The sequence below is a fragment of the Melopsittacus undulatus genome, chromosome 2, assembly GCF_012275295.1.
Source record: "Melopsittacus undulatus isolate bMelUnd1 chromosome 2, bMelUnd1.mat.Z, whole genome shotgun sequence".
In the NCBI taxonomy this organism is placed as follows: Eukaryota; Metazoa; Chordata; class Aves; order Psittaciformes; family Psittaculidae; genus Melopsittacus; species Melopsittacus undulatus.
This window is the reverse complement of record NC_047528.1, coordinates 60,351,773-60,376,541: the sequence shown is the minus strand read 5'-3', so window position 1 is coordinate 60,376,541 and position 24,769 is coordinate 60,351,773. Positions and strand designations below refer to the sequence as shown.

The window sequence follows — 24,769 nt, the reverse complement described above, 5'->3', positions numbered from 1 at the left end:
TTCCTTCTGACTGGTCCCTGAAAGGGAGCCTGACTCCAGCATATCAGAAAAAGGAAGGGAAATATTAATTTACAAGTTATTAAACAAATGAACACCCCTGTGGAGCCATCTGTTTTTCTGGGTGTAGAGTTACTTATGCTGGGTAGGGCTAAGGATTTCCTGGCTTGCTTTACACTGGGGTGCAGAAACAATTTTGAGCAGGTCTACTCTTGTGGTTGCATTGAATAAAGCCCCTGAAAAATCCCTGGGTTATAAAATATTTCCTCTCCGTCGGGTCCTGGACAAGAGGTGGCATCTGCAGAGCCAGAAAAGGAAGTCCTTGCCTTATAGAGTGCGCTCTCAGTGTGACACAATGGCTGATATAAAGTGTTGGGGGAGCTGAGCTGAAGGCAAAGGAACAAAGGAAGATTGAGATTCGGTGGTTGTCTCAGACAAAAGGAAAGCGGAAAGTGTCTCGGGATGGATAAATTCAAGGCTGCGCTTGTGCTGGCAGGGGTTGGAGATGCTCTCGGTTACCGCAATTTCTCCCGAGAAAACAATGTCTTAGGTGCAAAAATCCAGCAGGAGCTGAAGGAAATTGGAGGGCTTGAGAACCTGGTGCTCTCTTCTGACAAGTGGCCAGTAAGTGACAACACGCTCATGCACATGGCTACAGCAGAGGCTGTCATCACAGGTAGGTACAATGGAACTAACAGATGCTGTCTGGAAAGGAGCAAAACTCTCTAGCTGCTGTTTCTATTAGTTATTCTAAGCCTGAGTGCTGGGGAAGTAATGAGAAAGCGTGTCAGAAATACTGCTTATGTGAATGATAATGTGCATTAGTTTCTCTCCTGTATGAGTATAATCTATGACTATCACCCAAACTGGAGAGTTTTGATTTCTTGAGTGTGGAGGAGTTCTCATATTTTTCATAAGTTTATAGTCTTGGTTGAAGCTCAAAGACTGAAATATCACATGTCCAACATAACAAAAATAATTGCTAAGTAGGTTATCTGTATGCTGGAATACATCAATGAATAATATAGCCACTAGAAATTCTTCTGTAAAAGATAAGAGCTCTCCTAAATGAATTTTAGTATGTTTGTATCCAGAACTCCAGGCTGGAGTAGAGTCCTCTAATACCTCTTTCAGGCTGAAATCACTGCTGCTGTCTCCTTTTTCCTGCCCCTGGGGCAAAGGGTTGCCCAGCAAGGCCAGAAAAGGAACAAACTGCTTTATAAGGAGAGTTCTGTGTCTTTAGTCAAAACAAATATTCTAACATATTTATAATAAAGTCTATCTGAATAGTGGAAGTTATTACTGTATGTCTTCTAAAATCATGAGAGTTTGAGAGAGAACTGTTGGTTTTTCTTAAGATAGTAATATCCTTTTGTAAGATACAACAATATTTGTATCGACAATTTAACCCATCCAGCTAGAGCTTTCTGAGACTACAATCATCATCAAAAGTACACCAGAAGACAGTGACCCTTCAGCAGTATTTTGCCTCTTCAGAATTAATCCATTTTTTGATCTCTGTAAAGATATTCCTGATTTTTCCTAAACCACGTAACAGTAGCAGAAGCTCACAATGTAGCTAAGTATCCTTCACATCAATGAAATTTCCCTTGTGCTTCTGTTTCACCACTTTATCTGCCTGCTTCCAATCAGCTCTAAATTTAGTACACAGAGATCAGTTGAAGAGTGTGTTGGACACTTCATACTTGGCTATTAGCTAGCCAATGGTTTCAGGGGTAGCTAATACACTAAAGATAAGGGCAAGATGTCAGCCTATCAAGGAAAAAGATGACTAACATATTTCTGAATATAGGCTATGATTAAATACGTATCATATTTTTCTTGCTTATTGAACTTACTAAAACCATAACTTCTGGGTAATCAAGCCAGTTAGACTGACAGTGAAACAATAAATCTCACTCCTTAAATATAGGAGGAGCACTGTGTCTCAAAAGGAGTCTCAGCTATAATTTCCATCAGCTATGTTTATTCTGCACTCCCATTTCTTTGGCCTGATCAAACAAGCTTTTCAGAAAGGTGCTTTTACGGGCTGGTGAGAAAGCTATAAGCTGGAGTGGGGGATTTTAATGAGAAATCTTCATTTCATAGTAACACTGTTGGATGGGGAAAAATGAGTCTTCCTCTAAGCTTCCCACAGGGGAAACAGAACCACCCCTACCTGCAGTACTGTCTTCTCCTGGCAAGGGGAACACAAAAAAGCCATGGCGCTTGCTCCAAGCCCAGCCTGCGTGCCAAATCGCCCAGGTCAACAGAGATGAAGCTAAAGAAGGTGAATACGGGTCTATGAGAGGCCCTGCCTTCCTCATGCAGCGGGGAGCCCTCTCTGTTGTGAAGACTGAGATTTTAAAGAATATCAGATGTCTGGGACACTACCAGCAGCCAAACATGATGCAGAGGTTTGTGTTAAGGATAAAACCAGTTCTCACCTGAGGAGGTGATTTTGGTCAGCGCTTTGCTACTTGCAGGGAGAACATCCCAGGAAGGCTGTGGCCAGAAGCATGGTGGTTGCTGGCGCTACTGCAGACTGAGCTGACACTCCCCAAATCTACCATGTGCACAGACTGAAAAATTACCCTATAATGGTGGATAAATGAAATGTCTGCTTCCAGCAGGAATCTGTCCCGTAAGAGAGGAATGAGAACAGCATCATAAAACCCAGGGGAACTATTCCTCCAACAAGAAAAACATGAATCATGTGTAGCAAAAAATAAGGGTCCTTTTCTAAAGAAAGAACCTGTCCTATTGGCTTGATGGCTGAGAGAGCAGCCTGGATCCAGGTGCAGGAACTGCAGTCGGCTTGGGCAGCCCGAAGGTGCTGGACCACAGGAACTCTGGCTCTGGCTCTTCTGCAGAAGCTGCTGAGCCATAAATCCTGCTCCTGGCTCACATCCGGATAAACAGACACCCGATTCCTAAATGTGGAGAGAGTCGGCAGCTTGAAAGTATCTTGTTCCTTTAGGATTGTATGTGGGGTTGCCAGTGTAACTGACATGTTATTTTTTATGTGAAAGGAAAGGAATCTTGATTTTACCCTGCATCTTCTTTATTTGCCTATCTGAATAACTATTACTTTAGTGTGGTTCTGGATTGCAGGTCTCCAAATTTTCTCATAAATTAAGCCTCTTCTGTGGATTTCAAGAGATCACCATTTTTAACAAAATAAAGATATTTTTAGAAGAACTTCCCCTGCTGTGTCATTCAATCTGTGCATCAAACAAAGTGTTAAATGGAGTTTCTCTAAGTACACAGAATGATGTAGAGATGAACAAATGGACAAATCCCAGTGGCCTCCTCAGTTCCCACTGATTGCACAACTGCAATACATGCCAGTGGAAGCAAGAGCCATGGGCAGGGTTCTTCAAGCCCAACAACATGTAACAGCAGCTGAGAGAAGCAGCGATACTGAAGAGACTTCCCCCTGTGTGTTTAAGAGGAAGAAGGCCCCTCCTCAGGCAAGCCTGTAAGCCTTGGTAAAAATAAGCAATAGACAGACATTTTTAGTAAACTTATTCCAGCAAGAAATTTATCTGCTGGAAATATTACAGACTGCAGTGATTTTCTACCCTTACTGATCTTTGTATTCATTTTTATGAAAGCTCACCCTTCTGGCTAGTGACACAAAATATTGGGATGCCTGCATGGAAGACCTACAAATTTTAGAGAAAATAAGTGCAGGTTAAAATATAAGGTCACTGATTTGCTTTTGTGTTTGATCCCATGCCTCTTAATAAAATCAGTGATAGTTTAAGAAAGAAATAGGCTTTCATGTTTAAGTTGGATTCACATCTGTAAATAACAGCAAAGGCACCAGCCGAGCCAGGCACAGCTGGCTTCTTGTGCACACCCAGTCCCCACAGCAGCCACACACTCACTTTAAACAACTCTGCAAATACTTCATATCATGGAGCCTAAATAAAGCCCCCAAGCACCTACTGCTGACGGAATGCCTTCATCTTTCCAATTAAAGGAACTGAAAGTGGAAAAGAATGCAGGAAAATATGAGAACAGAGAGATGAGACTGTTCTGCCTCCAGCCCACTCTCAAAGGTGTGTAAACATGTGTTGGCAGTGGCACCATAAAAATAATTCAGAGTATTGGAAGTGGAAACAGGAACATTGCTTAAATGCATAATGAGCTTGCTGGCTTTCTGTGCTCTCTTGCTTTTCTGCCTTTGAGTAGCAGCCTTCTCTTCCTGTCTCTGAGCAGAGTACTGTTGTTTGGAAGACCTGTACCGGGAGCTGGTAAAACGCTACGTGGATGCTATCGATAAGCTCTCAGGAAGGCGACCAGACCCTGCTACCATTGAAGGCTGCAGGGAATTAAAACCAGACAACCACCTCCTCGCTTGGCACACACCGTTCAATGAAAAGGGTATGGTACCATTTCCATTTATAGATCCTGGTTTGAATAATGCATGCTTTCAGTGTTTGTGGCTGTATGGAACTTGCTTCCTTTTCCCCCCTTACATCAAAGGCCACTACCTCTGAAATGTTTCCATGCTTGCCTAAGGATGGCAAGAGGTCTGCCAGGAATTCCTTCTGTAGGGCACTATGTCATCTCATAAATGAACCCTTCCCACTATAGCATCTATTTAAAGAGACTTTGGTTTTGGCTTTGTTTCTTGGGGTCCAGATCTTTGACCTTCAGTTTAATGGCTATTTTAAGAAATATTTTCTGCCAGTTTTTGTTTAAAAATTTGTAGTCTTGCATCTTTTCAGTGATGGCACAGAGACTTTTCTCCAGGCGGATGCCCTACTAATAACTATAACTGTTCTGCTGATAACCCCTAGTATTCATTCCTAGCCCTGTTTCCCTACCCCTGATCCTCTCGTTCTTTCTCTTTATGACAATTTCATTTTATGATTAATTGAATTTCTACTTCAAGTTAAATAATATGCATGCATCTATGTGCACATGCGTACGCATATACCCATACAGTGCCATTAATCTTGAAAGCCTGTGGAGACACTGCATCATCAGAGGAGGTAGACCTAGACAGCCACAAGATGATGGCAGCTCACATAGATGTTGTGCTGTGTTGGTGTGACACTCTACCACCACAGTACATATTGGCACCACTCAACAACATTGCATATTGATGCAACATTGTGGCAAAGACCCTGTGGCAAAATGCCATGGCTATTTCTGGGTCTCTACAGTCAGTTGTCTTGGGCACAAAAAACATCCTTCACTCAGCCTCCCACTTTTCACAGCAGCTCTTGGGAGGGAAAAGGGTCCCCTCCCTATGTATTCTGCCCACTCTGCCATTAGCCAGGTAGATCTGAGAAAGTGCTCCTTCAGTGGTCATCATGTTTTCTGATTGACAACAAGTAGGATCTTGTCAAATAACTGTGGGAGCTGCTGCTGGTTCTAGGCAGCTTTTGACACCTCCAGCAGTGGAGCATGGCTGCTCTGTGGTGTGTTGCCTTGTGAGAGCTACATCTCTTCTTTCAGCCTTCCTCCTCCCCAGCTTTCCATGATGAACTATTTGTTTCTGTGACACTCTGGGCTAGAAGGATCTAAAATGAATTCCTGCCTTGAGACCCAACATCTAAAGCCCACCTTCTCCATCTGGTCTGACAAAGGTCATCCTGAACATCTCAAGAAGCCTTTTTGCCCCCAAAAGAAACAGTGACCTGAGGTGGGGATGTTCAACCTCCTGTGGCACCTGACACTGCTATGGACATAATTAGCTTTTTAATTGAATCTTCGTAAACTTATTCTCAAGGCAAAAACATTCCATGGGCATTGAATGCCTTGCAGTCAGATGGTATTTGGATGGGCTGGAACCAAAATGCTGTTTTCCGGCAGTCATTCTCTCTTATCTCATTTCTAGCAAGAATTTATATGCCAGCATTCATGGACCAGTGAAAGCTTTGCTTAGGTAATTTTGAATCGCTTATATGACAGTCCTCTGCTCAAATCCTTGTGGGTATAGTCAGCACACTGAGTTCTCAAGTCAAACTGTCCTGTGTGTCTCTGCCATCTCATGTTGTGCTCATTGCCACACTCATTGCAGAGCTATCTGGATTATGTTAAAGCCTGGTAAGATTCCTGCAGCTGCCAGAAGACCTGCCCAAGGCTATCTAACACCTTCCATCTCAAGAGCTTGTTTCTAGTTTATGATGTTGATAAGTTCAAGTGTAAAATTGTCACCGCTGTTTGTCTGTTTTTCTGTCAGCATTCATTTAAAGTTTCGATGCAGATGAATGCTGTTTCTGAGACATAGTAAAAAAAATTTTATTCCGTTGCTAAAACTTCAAATTGTTCAGAAGAGAATTGCTGATGTTTGAGAGCTGGAACTGAAATCTGGGTGAGATGGTATCCCTTGAACTAGAGATGTGCCATCAGAGCCATCATGAAAGACTAGACAGATGGTAGGATGGGTCTACCATGAACTGTGTATTGCAGGCTGAGGCTGCAGCATCTAAGCAAGTCTTTATTTGCAGCTACTGGAGCAGCTTCTGGGCTTCCTAGTAGCACTTGAGAATGGTGCCTTTTTGCTGGAGGCATTGGTAGAGAACCACGAGGAAAAAGTGTGGGTTAAATGCAGAAGGCTGTGGAACAAAAATGAAGTGAAGGGTAAGCCACAGACAGATAGGACATAAAGGTACCAGGCTGTAAGTTCTCGTGCAGAAAGGTCTGTAGTCACAAAAGACACCTTTTTCAGGGCTTGGAAGCCATCAGGCTCTTGGCAACCTGATCTGAGTTGAAGATGTCCCTGCTCTTTGCAGGAGGGCTGGATAGATGAGCTTTGAAGGTCTTTTCCAAAATGTTTTATATGATTCTATGATGTTTGCTATTCCACAGACGTAGAGTGAAGAAAAGCATGACGAGGTGTTACAGACTAAAAGAGATTAATCTAGTGCACGAATGAAAATTATGTAATTAGAAAATGTCAACACAGCTTTTGTGACAAGAAGTCGCACCTCAGAATCCTATTAGAAAGCTTATGAAGTAGCAAATAAACAGGAGGGAAAAGGAGACACTGTGAAGATGGTTTGTTAGGATTTCCAAAAGACTCTCAACAAGGTCCCTCACCAAAGGCACTAAGTGATAAGGCACTAAGTTGGTACAGGATGGTGGAAACGTTCTCCTGAGGATAGACAACTGGTTAAAAGAGAGAAAATTAAGAGCTGGAGATTGAAGTCTGTCTCCTCTGTAGAGAAGAAGGAACCTGTGATGGAGCTCTGTGTTCAACATGTCCTCAAACTATCCAGAAATGCAAGTGCATAGTGGGTTGGCAAAGTCAAAGTTCGTGTGATGCAGATCCATTGAAGATGCTCATAGTGGTGAATAACTGTGTGGCATTAGCAGAACCAAATGCAAAGCAGATGAGTGAAAAGTCATAAGGGAAGGATGGGACCTAATTTTATATACATAGTTGCTGCTTCAGTTACTATCCAGGGAAGGGATGAAAGGATTACGGAGCTACAGTAGTTATACAAGAAAGTTGCATTAGTGCTCAGTAAGAACCAGAAGGCAAATAGATGCTTAGAAATGACTGGGAAAGGAACACACAGCAAAACACAAAATATGCTTACACCACTGTATAAATCCATAGCTGCTGTTCTTGATTACTGTATATAATCTGGTCTCTCCCTCCAAAAGTATGTAAGAGAACTGGAAAGGATATGAGGAAGTATGGTTAGATCAGTAAAAAACTGACTCCATAGGCTGTGGTGTCTGAGACAGTATGATAGAGAGCTGTAAAGTGATAGATAACGTGGGCAATATGAGTAGGAACAGAGAAAGCCCACTGTCTCCTCCAGCACAAGAATGAGGGACTTCAAATGAAACTGGCAGGTCATGTGTTTAAAACAAGAAAAAGGAAGGACTTCTCCACACAACACCAGATTGAGCTGCACAACCATTTTCCCATGTCAATTTGTAGATGTTACAGTTCATGAGTTCAAAAAAAGGGCTGGACAAAGTCACCCAGGGGAAACCCTTCAAGGGTTACTGAGCAGAAAGACCAACAGCCAACTGCCTCCTGGATGAGGGAGGCGAATTGTCAGCAGCAGTATAAAGGTTAATTTCATCATGCTCCCATCATCCTCTGCCTTGGCCACTGTCAGACATGGTAAGTTAGGTTAACCTCTGGTCTGATTGTGGAGGACAATCCTTATGTTCTTACACACATTTCACCTGTTGCTTGGACTAGCCTTGCTGTCCCTTACTTCATCAATTCAAATGGCAGATACTGAGACATGGGAGCAGACAGCTACTATTCACCTGAAGCCCTGTCTAGGCTTAATGTTACTGCATGTGACAGCATTTTTCATTACTGAGTTTGCTTGTCTGCAGAGGGTTCTAATATGACTTCCTACACTGAGGAAACAATGAATTTGTAAATACAAGCTCCTTCAGACCAGCAGTCAGATTACTGTAGTGCATCACCCACTTCAGATATACTAAGATATGTCATTTTATTAGCAGCTCTGTATAGTACCGCACCTTTTCTTCCTGGATAACCAGCATGGATTATGTCCTTTGGAGGAAACAGAACTGCATAGTGAAGAAGAATTTCATCCAATGCTCTGTGGCAGCAGATGGTTTAATGAAGACTTTGGTCTTGCAAGGAGAGGAAGATACGTTCTCCCAGTTAAGCTGACTGGTGCTCTGGAAGACTGGATTTCTCTCCTAACTCTTCCTTGTGATTTCTGTGTGATCTGTGGGATAAGCAGACAGTTTGATCTATTCCTGACTCCTTATAACCAGGTGCTACAGCTGCAGCATATGTGAGCTACAGGAGCAAACACGCGATTTGCAGGACAAAAATACAGCCTTTTCTTCAGGAGCAGTGGCCGAAAGTGTTTTGTAGATGGCCTTTTTCACTGTTATCAGGAAGGCTAATGAGGGATGAGGATGCAAACTCTGGGCTTACAGGGAATAAAATGGCATTTTGTAAAGTCTTTCATGGCACATTTATCAGTTGTTTGGCCTTTTGGAAGAGTTTTTGGACACAAAATTTGCACATTAGACACTGAGGAGGAAAGGAAGATATGTCTTCAGCTAACCTAATTAGATTATCTAACCAGGGTGCTCACTCAGGATGGGTGGTCACTCAGGATAGCTGCTCTCCAGGGAGAAGAGCTCTTCCCTCAAGAGAGAAATTCTGGTCCTAGTTGGTCTGTACTGCACCTGGAGATGTCAATGGGTGGTTTACATTAGTTTGGCTCAGGCTTTATTTTGGCTTGAAGTAAAGCTTCCTGACACCACCACTAAAATACTTTGATCACGTTCATGATCTTAGGACATCAGAGCTGGAGCCTCTTGGGATGACACTCAACAACAATCAGTGCTCCAAGAGAGCCCCTGGTGCTGTGCACCCATGGTAGGCATAGCCAAGGAGAGCAGCTAAGGTGTCTTCTCAAGATAAGTGACTAAAAGCTCTGACCTTGGCTCCTTGGTATCTGCTGCTTCAATTCACTCTGACCAGTGAATTGTTCCTGCTATGCCATTATACTAGCAAATGGAGATACAGCCTTTCTCCATACTGCCTATCTGGGAAAGACTGTGCTCCTAACACAAGTTCCACCCAGGCTAAAATTAGGAAGCATAAATATGCCCCTTATCTTCCAGGGACCAAGTAGAGAAATGCTGGTTGGTCTCAGCTATATCCAAGGTCACTGGGAAGTGTGATTGAGCAAAGACAGTTCTGAAAAATGCCAAGTACTTTGAAAAATTAAACCCTATCCATCTCAGCGTGGAGGCCTGCAATGAGTTAATGCTTTTTTGGGTACTGGCTCTGGAGCTGCAAAGAGGAGATAATCACTTCACTGGTGCCTTGTGAAGATAAGCTCATTAAAACTTCTGTGAGATCCTGATGTTACTGTGATAAGCACTGCAAAGAAACTCATTAGCAAATTTAACTCTCTAGTCAATTAAATGTTTAAAAGTTCAACACCTGAGATCATGCACTGAATGCTGAGGATTAAAAGAATTCTGAATTAGCTATTCAACAAATAAACTCCGTGCTCTGCAAGGCAGAAATTCTGAAGACCAAGCTTAGTAAATGCAGGCTATAGCATAATGAGTGTGTACACTAAATTCAATTTGCATAGAAAGCTTCAGTTCTGACATTGCCTGACTTTGGAGGAGCTGGCTCCATAGCTTTTAAATTCTTTTATGTTTGGACACACTATTTTTGTACATAGCAGAAAAAATTTAGTGGCCTACCTGTGGGGCTCTCTAGGATGAAACATGAATTAAAATTGTAAGATCAGCTGTGATAGTCATACAAAGAGTTTTGTGTGCTTTCAGCATGAAGACTACTAAAATAAGGGCGTAGTAAAAGTGTATCTGTTTCTCAAGCTTCTGTTTCTAGTGCTGGCATCTGGAACAAGCAAAAGAAGCGGTGTCAGCCAAGAAAGAGTAAAGATGGCATGAGAGCTTGAATAAAGCAAGCACTGTGGACAAGAGAACACACTGCTTTCTGAACCCACTATGCTCTTCGTAGCACCTGAGAATATTGGAATATCCCTGTAAAACCAGAATGACTGTGTAGAAGCAAAACTCCTTGCAAAAATCTTTCAAAACTTTTAACTCAGTTCCCATTCCTAAGGAGTCCCCACTCATTACTTGAATAAATAAAATGTGCTTGTTTCACATTTTATCAGCATATTTGTGTATCATTAGTCTCCTTTTAAATGCTTGGCATTATCTTTTTACTTTAGGTTCTGGATTTGGAGCATCTACAAAAGCTATGTGTTTAGGGATGCGGTACTGGAAGCCGGAAAAGTTGGAGTCCCTTATTGAAGTGAGCATTGAATGTGGACGAATGACTCATAACCATCCTACAGGTATGATCCACTGATTTACCAGCTGAAGCCCCTGAGGCTGCTTGTTGCTTCTGTGGGGACTACCATGGCTCCTGTGAGCTCACCTAGTTAAGCCCCTTCTGCTTTGCAGACTTGAAGGCCTCCATTTGAATTTTGGATAACATATAAATGTATATATTACTTCTACTTCAGCTTATATATTTGTTTCTATATTATGCAGAGAGCAACCTCAGGCGTTGGAGTTTTCCCTCCTAAAATCCCAATAACCAAACACAACCTGTCTTGTCCAAACAATACTCATATCACTTGCCCTGATCTAAATTTAGAATTCACATACATCTAGATGACTCGCTGTTATCATGCAAGTTTATGGTTCAAAGGATAAAAACATTTTTCTCTTGATAGGTTTTGTCTTATCCAATCACTGTAGGTAAAGGCAGAAAACCACCAGAAACTATAACTCCACATATTTCAAAACACAATCTGAAATATTCTCTAAATAAAACACAAATAATTTAATATTGTTCTGAATATTCAGGTCTGTCATTCAGATCATTTTATGCTACACATACATGTATTCATTCTGCCTGTTTTAAACAGCAATAAATAAAAGCGTAATGAATGGTGACACATTCAACAGTGCTGTGATGCAGTCGGAAAAAACATCAGGATGACATAAAATTAGAGGAAAAGACTTGAAAGCGAAGCAGAAAGTATCATTAAGCCAATAAAGCCCATGGTGCATTAACAGCAGTAAGTTGGTTGCAGCCTGGGTCTCCCCCTCAGTAAGGACACACTAGAGCCAGAAAATGGCACCCAAGTTGTCAACCACCTTCCATACAAGGAGAAATTACATCCAGAAGGAGTTTTCAGCTGGGAAAAGAAACAAGTGGCACATCAGGGAGTCAGAAAGGAGCAGGGTGGAAGGCTCACCATGGCCTTCACTACCATGAACTGAAAGGTGCCAGAGAAAGGCCAGTTGTGACTCTCGTAACTCAAAGACTCAAAGACAAAACTCAACTGACATGTTGGTAAGGACTGAAGCAAACAGACAAAAGGAGTCTTTCCCTATGTTCTGCGTAGTGAAGCCACAGACCTTGATGCTACTGGCAGTTGCAAAGGCCACAGACACATCTTGCTTCAAAGAGGATCAGGCAAGGGGATGAGAAGGGCTGTCACTGTTAAAAACAATTAAGCTGTGTAATTAAAGTTGCCCATAAGCTAGTCTAGAAGCTCTGGGGAGTAGAGAAGCCAAACCAGTGAGGTTCACTCCACACTGGCATTATTTGCAGAGCAAGAGACCTCAGCTGGGTCTTGCTTTCTTACCTGGTGTGAGGGCTGCAGTGAGTAGGGAGAGCAGAGCAAAAGCAGCAGGGGAAGGGAGCTACCTGGGGAGTGGGCAGGAGGAGACTGCCAGTCCCCAAAAAACCTGAGCACACCCCAATCTCTACCACCCTCTGCACTACCTTGTCCTACTGCCTCCTGCTAGCCTTTTGCATCACCCTCTAAACCCTCTGCTGTGACCCTCACACTTAATGTGGCACTCAAGGATTTTTATGGTAGTTGGGGTAGATGCTGTAGGGCTTGATCCAGTATTGCAGGCATTACAGCAGAAAGGATTAGTAATTGTCTCATCTGGATTTGTAACCTCCTAAACCAAGTAAGTTTTATCTTCAGCAAAATACGTGAAGCTCATGTTTGCCTCTAAGCACAAGTGAATGCTTTTGGACTCCTGCACAGCAAGAACCATATGCATCCATACTTCACTCACCCAGGGCTTGCTTAAATGACTGAGTTGTTTTCTTAACCTTTTCCACAGATTGGTTTTGTTGTCTTTGAGAGAATGTCAAGAGCACAAACAAATACTAAAAACAAGGCCCTCTGTGTTTGATGTCATGGAATTGTTGAGTGCCCACCAACAGAAAGTTCATCTTAAGTATATTTGTGTCCAAAGTGGAAGACTTTGACCTAACCAGGCAGACAGACAGCATGTCTTATTTGGATAATTGTTTCTTTCCTCTAAGGAGACATGGGAAAAAAGCCATTGTCTAAGTAAGACATGTACTTGTCCCCTTGGAATAAAATGAGCCAGAAACAGTTGTTAGATCTATCAACCACATCCCTTGTGCTGGATGAATCTGCAAGCAAGCTGATATAGCTTGTACCTGAACCACTTTGCATGAGTCATGTATTTCACGCAACTTCTATTAGAAGATTTGTAGTATTACATTAGTGGATCATACTTATGACCCTTCCCTTGATTTCTGTCATGTTACACCATTGAGAAGTTCCCTTTTATGTAAAGTTGTAAACCAACAGACACTACACATTAGCCAAGAACCCCAACATGCCATGAGCAGAGGTAGGTTATGTACATTCGTTAATCTACCCAACAACTATCAGGCATTCTGCTAATGATTTATGGGGGATGTGACATGGATGGTACAGGCGCAAACTGCACATTGGTAATCATTGTTACCTATGAATTCCAGGCTTTCTAGGGTCCCTGTGCACAGCTCTCTTTGTGGCATATGCAATACAGGGGAAACCCCTTGTGCAGTGGGGAAGAGAGATGATGAAGGTTGTGCCGATGGCTGAGGAATACTGCAAGAAGACAATTCGCCACATGGCAGGTAACGTGTCTGAATCTAAAGAGCTGTTTTCTTAAAGCTATGTTCAACTAGAAAGACACTGAAGAAACATCACTTCCCAGTCTCTCCATTTTGCTGCTTTCTCTGCTCAGACTGTAAGCTCTTCACAGGTGGTGCCCTCTTCTTCTCCTGTCTGTTAATTGCCTGGTATATCGGTGGCAAGAATACAAAGACAAATAGCAATGATGATGCACAGCTTTATTTTTAGGAAGTCTTCAAAGACTGCTGTGCAAGGGGAGGGAGGAAATTATATTTAGTGGGTTATTAGGCAAAATGACTGCTGAGATATAAATTATTCAGCTCCCATCAATTAGCACAGTCCAATATTTTCTATAAGAAACCCCACTGACATTTTTCATTTTGCCAGAAGTTCCCCTGCAGATGCCCCCTGACCAAGTGTTAACTTTTGACCACAAATTCAGGTTTGACTTGTTGCTTTTCTGAACAAATATTTAAGATTCAGCCTGTTTTATCCTTGATTTAAAACAACTGAGTGCAATACAACTACTGAACTTGATATTGCTATGTTACTAATATATGTGATCTTCAGGGCAAAAGTATTTTAGTCTCCTCTTCCCAGGGAGTGATGTCTTTGTAACCGTGAAACCTGCGTGAACAGACAAGTATCATTGCATTAAAACATAGAGGAAATAGGTTTTTCTGTTAAAGGATGGCTGTTGAGAAAGATTGAATTCAATGGAAATCTGCTCACGAGCACTCAGAAATGGAGGTTTACCTGGGAAGAAAAGCTGCCACTTTAAAATCTGGAAAGCTCACCCGAGAGCCTTTCTGAAAAACCCCACGTTTTCCCCTATGCCTCATCGTGCACCAGGATTATTTTAGCTGAGACCTATGAGGAGCAGGTGCAGGATTAGTGTAAGTGAGCTCTTCTCTGAGTGGCTTCGCAGCAGGTCCCTGTCACTCCACCCGGGCAGGACCCCTCGGCATGGAGGTATGTGTCCTGGGCTCCCGAGGCACGCTCTCCGGCTCTTGCCCGTATTGTTGAGTTTTGTCCTATTTTGGAAGTGGGAAAAGTCTCCTGCACTAAAGTTCAGCTCCTTGGCTGGTGAAGAAATCCTGCAAAGAAATCCTGCCAGCATCCTCCAGTTTTAGAAAACTCTTTTTTAGCTGCATTATGCCCAGTGAATAACACAGTGTTCGGTTGCAGAGGGCTTGACTCAACACCCCTCTCTGATATTTAGTTGCAATTACTTGCCAGATAGCCCCATAGACATGAATGTGACTGTTGTCTCAGGCTGTGCTCAAGGGATGGGGTCGAGCTTTACTAGGGCTGGTGGCATGGGATTTCTGACCATGCTACATGTCATCCATGCAGGAAAATTCTCCTGTAACCTCTTGATCCTTCTGTTTCTGAGGCTGTGCATTGAAATAATCCCACATCCTTGCTTGCTGAGGTGCTACATAGAAGGCACTATTTTTTGACGTATTTATCATTTATGGTCATGGGAGAAATAAGAAAAAAACCAAAACCCCACAAAGAAAGGAACCTGCCAGGTCACCTGTATTCCTAAAAGCAGTCTTGTAACCAGCTGATGGAGTGGGTGTCAGTATTTTATGTTAACCAGTTGTTTACATCAATCAATATTTTCTTTGTATAACTTATTTTTTTCTTCAAGATGCTTCCATTGCCTGATAGCTGTGAACACACGTTCACTGTTTCTCTAAACATCCCACTGTTTTCACTGTTCTAGTGAACGGCTTCATTGCAATCAGGGAAAATCAGACCATGAACTCAGAGAAAGACATTCCCAGGCACTATCACGCATGTGGTTGAAGGCTCATCCCTGTCTGAAATTGGGGAGCTGGCAATGCTGTTAAAGGATCAGGCCCCAGAAGGCAGTTTGGATTTTTTTACATAGAGTTGAACCTCTTTAAAGATCTTAATTGCCAAAGAGTATCACCTGTACTGCATTTTAGGAAAAGAAGCAAAACCAGATTACATCCTTCAGAGAAACGTTTTGGTTGTGTGTGTTCTCCTCAGCCACTTGCAGCACGTAACTGAGTGACCAAGCAGGACAGAGCCAGGGAAAGAGTAGCAATGCTCAGTTTCATTTTAAACTGTACACTGATAGTCCCATACCGAATTACTTGTTTGCCTTGGCATACCTAGCTGTCTGGTACACCTCACTGATTCCTAATTCCTCACCCCCATTAGCTTCCCAGGCAGGGTTTCACTCAGTCCTCATTTCTGCAGATGGGTGTTTGTCTATGCGCTTAAGAGGTCAGTGTGACTTACACACCCTTTAAAGCCTTTATGAAAAGATTGAACCAGAGCATTGGCTTGAAAATGAACTGAATTTAGTAATACTATTTATGTGCACAATGTTAAGCATGATTAGAGATGCTCTTTTAAGAGTGACAGAAAGAGAAGAAAGACCTATGGTTATTAAAAAAGGCTTATTTCTATGGGCACAGACAGCAGAGGTGTGTGTTATTTACCCTGGTTTTTACTATATTTTATACTTATAATGCATGTAATGGAAATCTTGGGCTTTTCTATCTTCTTTTTCCTGAAAGATCACATAGAAATCCTGTGAAAACAGAACAGAAATACTGAAGAAATTATGTGATTAACACCTGAAAACTGAGTTAGAAGCCAATTTGTATTTAGCATATGTAAGCTCTTTTAGATATTCTTGAATCATAGTAAGGGAATACAAAAAATTGGCATAGAATTGGGTTTTTTTTCTCCCTTTTTATCAACTCTTAACTTTTCCTTGGAGTGTTCCTCAGTAAGTTCTCTAAAAAGCTCATCTTGATGTAACTTAAGGTAATTTTTATATACCATAAAAATAGCACGAGATTCTGAAAATATTTTCTTCATTCACATCTTTTGTTTCCAGTTAGATATTCTGCTCCATATTAAAACACATATTTAGTACATATGACTGCTTAATGTACATTACTTCAAAATACCTAGTTTTTCAGGTCATTTGATCCTGTAACTTTCTTCAAAATTTATTAAAGTAGAACTGAAAATGTTGCTGAGATGAAATCCCCTATCATTGATTTCTTTTGCATCCAGAATATCAGGAGCACTGGTTTTACTTTGAAGCCAAGTGGCAGTTTTATTTGGAGGAGAGAGAAATCAACAATGAAAATCAGAATAAACCTGTTTTTCCAGACAACTATGACGCAGAGGAGAGAGAAAAGGTAACTGCAACTTCAAAAAGCACTCAGGAAGGCTCTGAAATGGGAGAGGCATTTTCAAAGGGACACGACAGGGTTTTTTTAACTGTTTCCAGTGTCAGAGTTGCCAGGAAGTCTTTATTTGTTTTCTAAAATTTCAAGAAAGAAAAAAACAACTCCCATCCTTGGCTCAGGTATGTGTTAGCATAAAAAAGCAATTGCACCAGTCCTGGGGTTGCTACAATGGGAGGAAAAAGTGCAGAGCGTCAGACTTAGTGGCCAGAAGTGTTGATGACCAAAGCAGGTACAAAACATAAGCCATGTCTATTAGAAGGTGAAAAAGGCAAATGTCTTGCCAGGAGCTCTAGTTAAGGGCTGATGGAGTTGTGGCCCGAGTCCCACAGAAATCCCCCAGGTACTGGGAGTTGGACTTGGTTATGGTCCTTTGAACAGAAGAAAGCCACCCCAAGCAATTCTCTGCCAAGGCAGGCTGTGCCCAGGCTCGTTTTAAGTGTCTTGAGAGATGGTGTTTCATCACGTTGCATGGGATAGTATTTTATAGCATACATGATCTGTCCTTTGGCTTATGTCTTCTGGTTATACCTTCTTAACTCAAGAGAAATAAGGTGTCTTCTTCCCTAGTGTTTACAGCTTTCTGAATTACACGTTGAAATGCTAAACAGCAAAGCACATTTTGTATAAGTAGGGATGCATCCTAAATTTAGAGATAACTAGAGATGTGGGGATAACAGACAAATTACCCCTTCTTGAATGTTTAAATACAGGATGGGCCAATGTAGAAAAAGTCTTTTTTCAGCGATACACATTTGAAATATGTTACATACACAGTGAATAGGCAGACAGGATCAGCTTTACTTTTGCAAACAAACAACTCGCCCTGCTCAGTTTCCCGTGCTGGACACAATGTGCTACAAAACAAGGGAGGAACCAAACCAAAGTCATCCAGGTCAGTTAGACTCTAAGGAGCTCATCCCCTTAAGATGGAGTTGCTTAGCCCAGCCCTGTGAAAGGACCCAGAAAAGGAAACAAAATGGTTGGAAAGGGAGTGCTAGCCAGCAGTAGGTCACCTCCTGGAGGGTGAGTAAGTCAGAGGCAGCTGTAATTACCGTCTGCAGGAGTTTACAGCAGGGAGGGAATGTGTGAACTACCTCCAGGACTTGGCAGCAGCTCAGTGCCTTCATCAGGAGGGGTTGCATGTTGACACCCACATCCATGTGCTCAGAGCTACCCGTCCTCACCTGCCCATTCCAGGGAAGCTGGGCTGGTATCCCATCACAGGGCTGCAGAGAGGCACAGGACTTGAAAGGAGGTTGCACTTCTGAAAAGTCTGAGAAATGCTGCCTTGGTGCAGTTAAGTCCAGCAGGCTTGGTCCCAAGGACAGCTATCCCTAGTGTAAAGCTGTTTCAGCAAGGCGAGATGACATCAGATGTGTGCAGAGCATCAGCGATCTGAAGGGCTAAATGGAGCAACACTTGAGCTGCCTGCCTGTGCGCCCAGAATAGCACCTCCATGCTTAGTCCGCTTGCCTTTGGTGGTATTACACGTGTGTCAGTGCTGCTCCACTAACATCCAAACTGCAGCAGTGAGGCTGGAAGGTTTGTGTGTGGCAGAGGACAGCATAAAGACATCAATTCTCTATATTGCAAAAAGAAAATGGAAATAGCAGAGGGAAGCTTTTGTCCAACTTTGCCTGTTTGATGTACATGCAGATAACCCACAACCAAGTATGTAAGGGCAGAGGTGAAAGTGAACAGGTAGAAATGCAAACCCTTTGACACTTCATACATGCTGCAGAAGCCAAGGTACAGCCAAGCAGCAATTCAGTTTATCATTATGTAACTTAAATTTCTGGAAATAAAGTTGCCCGTTTCCTTTGAAAGGAAGTTGAGGGTTTTTTTTTTTTTTTACTGTAAATTTATCAGTGTTAATTTGAGAATCTGGGGCAGGAAACAGTGAGTTCTCTAGAGAAAACCTGCTTTTCTTTTGCAAACTTTACAGTGGGTTTGGGGTTTTTTCTCGTCTTTCCTCTCCTGGGGAGGAAATGTTTCTTATATTTGCCAATTATTTTTCATTTTGTTCAACACATGCTCATAGAAGAGGAGGGAAAAGGCTTGGCAACAAAAAGTCAGAGAGCGAGGCTTGAATTAATACAGTCTGAAATTCATCCTCTCAAGAAATTACTGAATCAGAACTTTTCACCCTCCACATAAAGCCTGGCTAATTGAAACAAGGGAGTTGAAGATATTTCCAAGAGGCAGAAAGAGGACTGAGAAAGAAAGTCCTTATAGACCCTGTTTTTTTAAATAATTGGGAATTTCTAGGGTGTGAACTTGGAATCCCTCTTGATCTACTTTTTGGCATTCTTGGCTTGCTTAAATCAAGCCAACTTCTTGGCCTGTTGAGAACTTGGTTCGTTAGCTGAGGTGCTGGCTTATACCTGCACCTCAGGCACCACCTAGGCTGTGGTAGCAGCTGCTGTGCTGGCTTATCCCATGCCGTAGGCAGCAGTGCAGGCAACACAGCTGCCTTATGCCTTTTCCCTGTGAGATGAGCTATTCCCACCTAGCAGAGGAGAAGCCATTCTGGCACAGCCATGTGCCCCACATTCCCATTTCCAGTGCCCTACTCTGACACCGCCATCTCTCCCTCAGACATACAGGAGATGGAGCTCTGAAGGCCGGGGGGGGAGAAGAGGCCATGATGCCCCCATGATCGCCTATGATGCCCTGCTGGGCTGCGGTGGAGACTGGACAGAGCTCTGCAACCGCTCCATGTTCCACGGAGGTGAGGGTCCCCTGTGCCTGCCAACCCCCTCCCTCACCCCGTGCCCAGCAGATAAAACCTTGTCCTTACCTTAGAGGCACACTGTTTCTTGTACAGCTTTGTGAGAGGTAACTCTCTCGCTGGCAGCACTGTGGGCTTTGGGGAGGGCCAGCGTAGCTGTGGGGGGAAGGACCCCAGCCCTGACTCACCCGCTCCCTCCTCACCTGGCGTGGGCCCTCTGCAGCAGCTCTGTGTCACTCACTCACCCTGGTACAGTGGTGAGAGCTCACAGCCCTCACTGTTTTTCCCTAACAGTGGCCAACTGCTTGCAAGAGCTGTTGCATTGAAGTGGATTTTCTCCACACCAAATAAGCTCCTTAGCCCAGGAGCACAGACCACAAAGGCATCACCACATGCTTGCATTGGTCCATTTCTCTCTTCCCTAGGGCATCCTCATCTGCACTGCCAGAGACAGGGCATGGGATGGTGCAAGCCTTTGGGACTGACCCAATGTGTCCCCATCACACTCCATCAGCAGCTTAATATTTCCTCCTGTGTGCAGCGTGGGTTTTGGTTGTGTATGTGAAGGTGACATTAAGAGACCCTTGCAATTGTGTTTAAACCTGCAGGAGAAAGCGCAGCTACTGGGTCTATCGCCGGCTGCCTGTATGGCTTGGTTTATGGCCTGAGCAAGGTCCCCAAAGGCTTGTACCAGGACCTGGAACAAAGGGAGAGGCTCGAGTTCTTGGGAGAGAATCTTTACCGACTATCCATGGAGGAAAAGTAAAGCAGTTTCTGCCATTTTCTCTTTCTATAAAGACTATATCAAGCCCTGTAGATAACTGACTGATGTTCATAGCTAAGGAATTAGCTGAGAGTTAGTCTGAAAGACTGTATGTAGATCGTGTGTGAATGAAGATTGCTGAATTATTCAAGACTGATTCGATATTTACAGTTTTGTGGGTTTTTTTTACAGATGTAGGGATTTCCAAGTATAAAGGCTACTGTCCGAACCAGTGAGATAATCTCAAATGGAAAAAGAGAAATAAACCCTCTTTGACTGATTTCAGTCTAACTTGCCACAATACCACTTGCTAAACAGCTGTGACCAGCATTTACACATACAAAATTAATTTTTAGAACTAATGCTTTCCTGCAAAACTAATGGTAGTACCTACTTATGGGGATATTCTCTGTATATTTGACAATCCTTTCACCACTGTGTTTCTCCTTGTTCTCAAATCTAATGTGTCTGTGATACTTGTAAATCTAATGTCTCATGGATTAGCTTTTAATGAACCACTGATCCCTGTATCAGCACTGTGGTGCAAGGTATTGTTACATTAGAAGCTTCCAGAAAAGGAAAAGCCAACACTAAAAATACCCCCAAGGAGCAGCAAAGCACCAGTGTGTCTAAAATTTCTGAATTACGCTTTTCTTCTTCATCAGTCTTCAGAACAAAAGTTATTTTAAAATATAACTGGCTGAAATATTTGTAAATAAATTAATCTTACACTATTTTCTAAGCATCATTCTTTATTTTTAGACTGAGCAGATTCTATGTTGCTGTATCAGTATCAGAATTTTTGGCTGAGGTCTTCTAGCAGTTGTAATAGGTCAGCAGTCAGGCTGTGACATATTTCACCAGTCAGACCACAACAAAAACCCCAGGAAGAAAATAGTTACAACTGCTTTACCTTTTTTCTCTTTCTTCTTCCCTTTTTCCTTTTTCTTTCTTTTACTTTTCCCTTTGTTTCCTTTATTCACTTTTTTCTTTTCCTTTCCTTGCCTTGCCTCACCTTGCCTCTCTCCATTTTTTTCCTTCAACTTCTCTTTTTCTTTTCCTTTTTTTCTCCATATTTTTCCTTTTCTTTTTCTTCTTCTTCTTTCTCTTCCTTTTTCTCTTTTTCGCTCTTTTTAAAATTTTTTTTATTTTTCAAGAAAACCAACAAAATATTCAGTTAAAGTTGCACACAGCAGACAAAGTAATCCGTAGACCCTGATGAAGGAGATTCTGATGCCTCTGCAGCAGCACAGGCACAAATCTGGAATCCTCAATGAAATGACACAGAAGAAGTGAGCACAGAATTTGCTCCTGGTGTTTAACCCTATGTTTTAGCTCAGAAGTTCAGAATCTGAGGTCTAAGTAGCACTTTCTAATCTCTATCGTGAGTGTTTGCCTACATGGTGTTGGTTTCTCCTATCTTTCTCCAGCTGCTGAACTGTTTTAAAAAGATAGCTAAAAATAAATAAGTACTTTCCTATCCCTTTTTCCATGTAAGCAATTGCTGGAATCTTCACTGGGATGTTATGTGGCAGAAAGAGAAGCAAGTGATACCTGTTGTTATGAATAGCAGCCTGCATGACAATGTCTGTAAGAAAAGGTTTTCCATACTATGAGCTACTTCAAATGCTGCTGGTTTAGCATGTTTTCTCTTGGCAGCTTTGCAAGGTGCTTTTTTGTTTGCTTTGGAGATACGTTAAACCAAAAGGAGCATTTGTGTCAGTAACTTTTGATTTAAGAGAATACCAAGGCTTTCTAAAAACATTCCTTCTAGTTTAGGATGCCTCTAACATACCTGTAATAAAGTCAGCAATAGAGAAGAGAGAAGAACATATCCTGAATAAGGTAGGATTTTCTCTAGTACTTCAGCTTTTCCTCTTCCTTTAGAAAAAAATAGTTACAAAAAACCCATCCTGAAAATCATTCATAACTGTTAGCACTTCACCTTCTACCCAGGCTGGGAGGACCAAGTTTTGTTTCAGAGACAAATAAGAGAATACAGTTTGAAAGGTGATTCCCAAAGACTGAACCTATAAAGCACCTTTTCTTTTTTTTTTTTTGAGCTTTTGAGGCAAGCAGAGTGTTTGCCATCATTTCAGTGAAAACACTATAAAGGCCTGTGCAGTGGTCCAAGCAAGCAGGTCTGCTCCTGGTTGCCTTCCTTATCTAGGGGCAGGTCGTTGCACCAAACACCACGCTGAGCTGAGCAGCAGTTGGATGCCCAGGGATGAGGGAGTCTATGGGATGCAGCACCTCATGTGCTCTGGGTCATGGCCATTTCCCCAGAGCCAACCAACAGTGAGTCTCCGTAGTGCTGCCTCCTCCTGCCAATGCCCCTGTCCTGAGCGCTATCCCAGAATGGTAGCTAGATATTTAACATGTAATTCAGGATCAAGAGACAGGGTCACCTGTTCTCCACACCAAAGACAGCAAGTCAGAAAATCCTGGTGCTGCATGCTTTTAGCAAATGCCATAGAATACCACCACCCCCCCACTACTCAGGAGCCTCCAGACCCCTGACAGAGTGGGGAGGCAGGAGTGCACTGGTGAAGGAGAGTGCAGGCAGGGCTGGGGAAGAGTGCCATCTCCTCTCCCTGTGCAGCGGCATGTCAGCTCTCCTCCACTCTGGTGAGTGTCTGCTGCAGAGGTTTCCCTGGGACAAGCCAGCCAGCAGGATAGTGTTGCACTGCTACCCATTAGCATATCAGGCTGTTGCCACTCTGATGCTGCTATGATAAGTGTCACCGAAGAACCTATAAATAAATAACTAAGCTGCCTGTCCTATGTATCTTAATTATTTGTGGGCCAAGAAGACAGGAAACTTGGAGGTGGCCTTGCCTTCTCTAGAGGTCCAAGCGATCTGTTCTCTACCACTCATCTGTTCTCTCACTAGCCCATATTAGGTCATTTCCCAGCATCACGGAGGAGCCAAAGTGTCTGCCTTGTCATCTGGCTTAGCTCACGCTGCTGGGAAGTGACTTCAGCTGGCATGGGGTTCCCCTGTGCATGGAAGGCACCTGCCCAGCTCTTCCCAGCCATAGGTGCAGCTGGAGTTGGCTGTCTGTAGTTGAGATGGAGGTGACTATGCTTTTCTAATAGGTCACATATTTAAGAACAGAAGGATGCAACTTGGTAAAAGGTTGTGAAGAAATATTAGAGGTGATATCTTGGCCTGTTGAAAAAGGTGGTCATGCTCCCAAACCTGCCAAGCCCTCTGACTTTGCTCTACTTCCCTGAGAGGGGAGCAAGGTGTTTTCCAGATGCTGGGACAATACAGACTCTGCACTACCCACATTTTCTGTCGTGGTCTCAGACTTTAGTGTCATTGTACCAAAGCCCTTGCACAGGAAGCATTTCAGATTTACATGGTCATGACGCTGGTTTGCAGGTGAGGTCACCTTGGAAGATCTACAGATATTCTAAATAGGTGCCATGGCTGTTTGCCCGTTTTCTACTGTTTGCTGGTGAATACAGATCAAACACTCAACCCATGCAACATGTCTTGGTACTTAAGGTAATGCAGTATTCCCACAAAGGTTACATCTCAAATGACACCCTATAGGAATGCTCCAACGTGGAAAAGGAAAACCTTGTGCAGAGCCAACTAGTAATATATTTTAATGAAGCTGTTTGAATTTTATAGCTCATGAGTGATTAATTACAGTGATCAGTCCTTGCAGAGAAGGTCTTATCTTCTTCCCTTCACAATCAGTAGTAGTCTGGCTATGCTGACCTCACTAAGTGCAGGACTAGTCCATATTTTACAGTGCCTGTTTATTGCATCCAAAGTAGTTTGTAAGGAAGAGGTAAGCGGGACATCTGGTTCCACTGCTGTACTGAGAGATTAGAGATGGTCTTAAATCACATTGGTTTATGGCCCCCATGTGTATTTCTGAATACACCAGGCACTTCTTAGGGAGGCGAGGAGCAGTCTTCTGCCATGGCAAGCTTTCAGTCAACATATCAGCAAGCTAGCTATAGGAGGGAGAGTGAACCAGGATATTTTTAGCCAATCATACCCAGAATTCTGGGGTTTTATTATGAAAATTCCCCATAGTTGTGACAAATGGGGATCTTGGTGTAACACGGGAGCCTTGCATTCTTGGCTGTGGTCAGTTCAGTAAGGGAAAGGGTGGATGTCACCACATTATGCACATGAGAGCATGCACCTGTGCTATGCTGAAATGTGGTTATTCCCAATCAAAATCTACAAAGTATTGTTTGTCACATTAGACATGGGCCAGCTGTCACGCTTTTTTCTTTTATTGGCCTTTAAAAATATCTACCAAGGCATTATAAATAGACCTTCTTCCATTCAAGATGGCAACTTCATGCCACTGCTGAGGGATGTAATTTTCAATATGTGCACTTGGAAGGCAGCCAAGTGGAATCCAAATATAATGACCTAACTGTATGAGGACTAGCCCCCTACTTTGCCCCCATAATATCACGGGGGGGGGGCAGGTCCAATTTCTTTTGGAGTCCATGGGGTACCAGCTGCTGGGGCACAGCTGGACCTTCTGCAGCCTTCTGAGGCTGACACTCCCTGAAGGATGACCCTCTTTGCAGCCTTTCTTCATTTTCTGCTTGTGGGCTT

At 42.8% G+C, this 24,769-nt stretch overlaps 1 protein-coding gene across 1 annotated transcript; it reads left to right on the top strand.

Moving 5' to 3' along the window:
* The first annotated feature begins 459 nt into the window (after positions 1 to 459).
* ADPRHL1 (ADP-ribosylhydrolase like 1) lies at positions 460 to 20,841 on the top strand. The gene is made up of 7 exons (XM_005145928.3): positions 460 to 673; positions 4,225 to 4,389; positions 10,698 to 10,823; positions 13,295 to 13,435; positions 16,500 to 16,627; positions 19,277 to 19,409; positions 20,018 to 20,841. The coding sequence occupies exons 1-7, from the start codon at positions 460 to 462 to the stop codon at positions 20,173 to 20,175; spliced, it is 1,065 nt and encodes a 354-aa protein (XP_005145985.1). The 3' UTR covers positions 20,176 to 20,841.
* The last annotated feature ends 3,928 nt before the right edge of the window (positions 20,842 to 24,769 follow it).

Bases quoted from the DNA above. Each gene is read 5' to 3' on its own strand.
- ADPRHL1 (XM_005145928.3), top strand. From the start codon at position 460: ATGGATAAATTCAAGGCTGCGCTTGTGCTGGCAGGGGTTGGAGATGCT. The intron at 10,824-13,294 runs GTATGATCCACT...TATGAATTCCAG, and splicing joins GACTCATAACCATCCTACAG to GCTTTCTAGGGTCCCTGTGC. The intron at 13,436-16,499 runs GTAACGTGTCTG...TTTTGCATCCAG, and splicing joins GACAATTCGCCACATGGCAG to AATATCAGGAGCACTGGTTT.